The following is a 5,542-nucleotide window of genomic DNA, read 5'->3' on the forward strand; positions in this document are numbered from 1 at the left end:
AAAGAAGCAATAAAACTGTCCTCCTTTAGACTGGTTGAGTATCTGGAGCATCAGCATTTGTGGGTTCGATTACAGGCTCAAAATGGCCAAAAACAAAGCACTTTCTTCTGAAACTTGTCAGTCTATTCTTGTTCTGAGATATGAAGGCTATTCCATGCGAGAACTTGCCAAGAAACGGAACAGAACAGTGCAAACTGTCTCTAACCAGAATAGAAAGTGGAGTGGGAGGCCCCGGTGCACAACTGAGCAAGAGGACAAGTACATTAGAGTGTCTAGTTTGAGAAACAAACGCCTCACAAGTCCTCAACTGTCAGCTTCATTAAATAGTACCCGTAAAACACCAGTCTCAACGTCAACAGTGAAGAGGCGAGTTCCTCTGTTCAGTGTCTGTGTTCTTTTGCTCATCTTAATCTTTTATTTTTATTGGCTGGTCTGAGATATAGCTTTTTCTTTGCAATTCTGCTTAGATGGCATGTCTGTCTTCAAATAAATCCAGAGTGAGTGCAAGAGACAGTGAGAGTGAGAGACAGCAAGAGAGCGAGAGTGAGAAACAGCGAGAGAGCGTGAGAAAGTGGTTTTGGGTTGACATGAAACAGCCTGCATTGAATTCCAAGCTCAAGCAGACAGATGGGCAGCTCTTCTTCTATTTGCTAAACCACTTGATTAGCAAAAAGACCGCCACACGCTCATCCCACAACAGAATCATCCTTAGAGACCATTAGAGACCTACAGTAAAGCTGTCCTCCACGGGGTTGCAAGTAAACGTATATCACTATGAACACCGCAATCATAACCATCATTCTGCTCACACTTCTGTCCATCTTCTCAACAACTGAAGGTAAATAATCATTCATTCATCACTTAATATTGTATAATTAATGATGTATTTTATTATTTTACTGCATTTATAAGCTGGGTACTTTCATTTGAAGTTTTAGCAACTAATCAACATTCCAGTAGTGTTGGCGACTCTTTACATGACAGTGTTCTTATTACTGGGTTATTATCCATGTTTATACAAATGAATAACTAATGTAACTACTACTCATTGTTATACTGGGTTTACAGCAGCAACCCTTACCCTAACTCTAGCCCTAACCCGTAACCATAGATATATACACATGCAAGAAAAACACTGAAATTGAACCAAGAGATTTAAGACAAAGCCATTGTGCTTTCCACCCTACCTCTCTATAGGGATAAAGCAACCACGGGTTCTACGCTGCCTTTGCCCCAAAGTGCAGGCTGGTCTTATTCCGTTCAGTGATTTGAAGAGTGTGTGGCACCTCTCTCCTCGCCCACACTGTTCAAAGACTGAAGTCATGTGAGTGTATCCCTCCCTCTAATGATAAATCAACATAACTGAGCATTTATAATCAGTAACCGGTATGATTATTAATACATTTTGACAATGATCTTCTCCTCAGAATAAGTTAAAATGTTGTTGTCCCTCAAATGATAAATCGACACCTTGATAGTTTATCATCAGGTTAATTGTTTTGACAGTGATCTTCAGACTAAGTGTTAAAAACATGAAAAGTAACTTATGATTTAAATAAAGTTCAAGAATTTGCTCAAAGGGTACTGGTGCACATTTTGAAGTGAATTAAAGGGATAGTTTGTAATTCCTGACCTTGAAAGTAGTCTATGGATCATCTATGAACTATGCCTTTAATTATTTTCAGTGTCACACTCAAAAGGGGAGGTCAACTCTGCCTGGACCCAAAGAAACGTTTGGTGAAGATTCTGGTGGAGAGATCAACCAAAAGGTAATAACAATCCTTAACTGAATAATATAGTCCATGGCAGTGCATTGCTGCCATTGTCTTGTATTAGTGAAATCATAGTCTGGTCATACCCAAATCTAACTGCCAGTAGCGCAGGACCTGAAGCAAGGATATGCATTTTCTTGATACCATTTGAAAGGAAACACTTTGAAGTTTGTGGAAATGCAAAATGAATGTAGGAGAAAGTAGCACATTAGATTTGGTTAAAAAGATAACAAAGAAAAACATGTTTTTTTTGTACCATCATCAATTTAGATGTTGGCCACTAGATTGCAGCAGTGTATGTGCAAAGTTTTAGACAGATCCAATGAACCATTGTATATCTGTTCAAAATGTTGTATCAAGCCTGCCCAAATGTGCCTAATTGGTTTATTAATACATTTTCAAGTTCATAATTATGCACTCTCCTCAAATCAATAGCATGGTATTCTTTCGCTGTAATAGCTACGGTAAATTGGACAGTGCAGTTAGATTAACAAGAATTTAAGCTTTCTGCCCATGTCAGATGTCTATGTCGTGGGAATCTTTTTTTGGGGGGGGGAGAGACACCGATCCCATAGAGGTTTAAAAAAAAGCAATGTCCTTGGCTAGTTTGACTTGTTTGTCTTCTATTTTGCAGAATGCAGGAAAGCAAACGTTCTAAAGAGGTTAGAAGCGTCACTCCTGCCCTGTTACACTTGTCAACCAAATGATGGACGTGATTCAACTGGACTGCCTTCCCAGTGACCAATTCTGAAGCACCCACTAGAATACTATGAATCCGATTGGGATATTGCACTGGGAAATAATTATCTTGAGTGGAAGGGTAAATTGTGGCATTGTGTGCCCATTTTCTCTATCCACGCACGACTTCATTGCCGTCTCATATATCACACCCAAATATATAATCTTATATGAATTATATGTCCATTCACTGTTTTGGTATGTTTATTACATACAGTGCCTTGCGAAAGTATTCGGCCCCCTTGAACTTTGCGACCTTTTGCCACATTTCAGGCTTCAAACATAAAGATATAAAACTGTATTTTTTTGTGAAGAATCAACAACAAGTGGGACACAATCATGAAGTGGAACGACATTTATTGGATATTTCAAACTTTTTTAACAAATCAAAAACTGAAAAATTGGGCGTGCAAAGTTATTCAGCCCCCTTAAGTTAATACTTTGTAGCGCCACCTTTTGCTGCGATTACAGCTGTAAGTCGCTTGGGGTATGTCTCTATCAGTTTTGCACATCGAGAGACTGACATTTTTTCCCATTCCTCCTTGCAAAACAGCTCGAGCTCAGTGAGGTTGGATGGAGAGCATTTGTGAACAGCAGTTTTCAGTTCTTTCCACAGATTCTCGATTGGATTCAGGTCTGGACTTTGACTTGGCCATTCTAACACCTGGATATGTTTATTTTTGAACCATTCCATTGTAGATTTTGCTTTATGTTTTGGATCAATGTCTTGTTGGAAGACAAATCTCCGTCCCAGTCTCAGGTCTTTTGCAGACTCCATCAGGTTTTCTTCCAGAATGGTCCTGTATTTGGCTCCATCCATCTTCCCATCAATTTTAACCATCTTCCCTGTCCCTGCTGAAGAAAAGCAGGCCCAAACCATGATGCTGCCACCACCATGTTTGACAGTGGGGATGGTGTGTTCAGCTGTGTTGCTTTTACGCCAAACATAACATTTTGCATTGTTGCCAAAAAGTTCAATTTTAGTTTCATCTGACCAGAGCACCTTCTTCCACATGTTTGGTGTGTCTCCCAGGTGGCTTGTGGCAAACTTTAAACGACACTTTTTATGGATATCTTTAAGAAATGGCTTTCCTCTTGCCACTCTTCCATAAAGGCCAGATTTGTGCAATATACGACTGATTGTTGTCCTATGGACAGAGTCTCCCACCTCAGCTGTAGATCTCTGCAGTTCATCCAGAGTGATCATGGGCCTCTTGGCTGCATCTCTGATCAGTCTTCTCCTTGTATGAGCTGAAAGTTTAGAGGGACGGCCAGGTCTTGGTAGATTTGCAGTGGTCTGATACTCCTTCCATTTCAATATTATCGCTTGCACAGTGCTCCTTGTGATGTTTAAAGCTTGGGAAATCTTTTTGTATCCAAATCCGGCTTTAAACTTCTTCACAACAGTATCTCGGACCTGCCTGGTGTGTTCCTTGTTCTTCATGATGCTCTCTGCGCTTTTAACGGACCTCTGAGACTATCACAGTGCAGGTGCATTTATACGGAGACTTGATTACACACAGGTGGATTGTATTTATCATCATTAGTCATTTAGGTCAACATTGGATCATTCAGAGATCCTCACTGAACTTCTGGAGAGAGTTTGCTGCACTGAAAGTAAAGGGGCTGAATAATTTTGCACGCCCAATTTTTCAGTTTTTGATTTGTTAAAAAAGTTTGAAATATCCTTGGGGGCCTCCCGGGTGGCGCAGTGGTTAAGGGCGCTGTACTGCAGCGCCAGCTGTGCCATCAGAGTCCTGGGTTCGCGCCCAGGCTCTGTCGTAACCGCCGCGACCGGGAGGTCCGTGGGGCGACGCACAATTGGCCTAGCGTCGCCCGGGTTAGGGAGGGCTTGGTCGGTAGGGGTGTCCTTGTCTCATCGCGCACCAGCGACTCCTGTGGCGGGCTGGGCGCAGTGTACGCTAACCAAGGTGGCCAGGTGCACGGTGTTTCCTCCGGCGCATTGGTGCGGCTGGCTTCCGGGTTGGATGTGCGCTGTGTTAAAGAAGCAGCGGCTTCGGAGGACGCATGACTTTCAACCTTCGTCTCTCCCGAGCCCGTACGGGAGTTGTAGCGATGAGACAAGATACTACTACTACAACAATTGGATACTACGAAATTGGGGAGAAAAAGGGGTAAAATTCAAAAAATAAAATAAAATAAAAATAAAACATTTGAAATATCCAATAAATGTCGTTCCACTTCATGATTGTGTCCCACTTGTTGTGTCCCACTTCCCACTTTACAAAAAAATACAGTTTTATATCTTTATGTTTGAAGCCTGAAATGTGGCAAAAGGTCGCAAAGTTCAAGGGGGCCGAATACTTTCGCAAGGCACTGCGCCCAGGAGTCGCTGGTTTCACTACTTATATGTTCATTATATCTTCACCTGTGAAAAACACAGGTAGGGTCAGAAGGGAGTCCTTAAGAAGAGAGCTGCATATAGGCAACTGAAAATAGTCCTTTATAACAGGACTTAAAGACAGTGTCTGTCTATTGATGCTTTCATTTTCTAACTTGTCCAAGCAAGCAAATAAAAACAACATATTCATATCTGCTGACTGTCTCTGTATAACGTTCCACTTTCAATCAAGCTTTTGGTTTCCAGACAAAAAAAAGCTCTATAGCAAAGACAATGGCAGAGATGTTGGCAAACTAATGTCGTTCCCTATGTCCCACAATTCCCTATATAGCGCACTACTTTTGACCAGAGCCCTATGGGCCCTTGTCAAACATAGTGCTCTATATAGAGAACGGGGTTCCATTTGGGATGCAGCCAGTGTGTTTTGACGCCTTGGCCTGTGATGACAATGTCTCACACAGTGCCTGCAGAAGCTGCAGCATGTGACTTACTGTTGAAGGTTATTACTAAAGACAACATGGACAAGTCATTGCATCTTCTTTTGTACCCTGGCCAAAACCCTAATTTACCAAAACACAGAGGTCTTGGTATGGTGCCAATACTTTAAGAAAAAGACTCATTGTGAGAACATGGAAATAGAATGAGCCCGGATTATTTGCATTAGTTTTGT

The 5,542-nt window shown here is 41.6% G+C and overlaps 1 protein-coding gene across 1 annotated transcript; it reads left to right on the forward strand.

Annotated features, from left to right (window-relative positions):
* The first annotated feature begins 726 nt into the window (after positions 1-726).
* LOC139379495 (growth-regulated alpha protein-like) lies at positions 727-2,718 on the forward strand. Its single transcript, XM_071122314.1, has 4 exons — positions 727-838; positions 1,198-1,324; positions 1,686-1,769; positions 2,407-2,718. The coding sequence occupies exons 1-4, from the start codon at positions 775-777 to the stop codon at positions 2,477-2,479; spliced, it is 348 nt and encodes a 115-aa protein (XP_070978415.1). The 5' UTR covers positions 727-774; the 3' UTR covers positions 2,480-2,718.
* The last annotated feature ends 2,824 nt before the right edge of the window (positions 2,719-5,542 follow it).

Source organism: Oncorhynchus clarkii, chromosome 21 (assembly GCF_045791955.1).
Source record: "Oncorhynchus clarkii lewisi isolate Uvic-CL-2024 chromosome 21, UVic_Ocla_1.0, whole genome shotgun sequence".
NCBI classification, from domain to species: domain Eukaryota; kingdom Metazoa; phylum Chordata; class Actinopteri; order Salmoniformes; family Salmonidae; genus Oncorhynchus; species Oncorhynchus clarkii.

Coding starts and splice junctions, on each gene's coding strand:
- LOC139379495 (XM_071122314.1), top strand. CDS start 775: ATGAACACCGCAATCATAACCATCATTCTGCTCACACTTCTGTCCATC. Junction 1,325..1,685: donor TGTTCAAAGACTGAAGTCAT/GTGAGTGTATCC, acceptor AATTATTTTCAG/TGTCACACTCAAAAGGGGAG. Junction 1,770..2,406: donor GTGGAGAGATCAACCAAAAG/GTAATAACAATC, acceptor TCTATTTTGCAG/AATGCAGGAAAGCAAACGTT.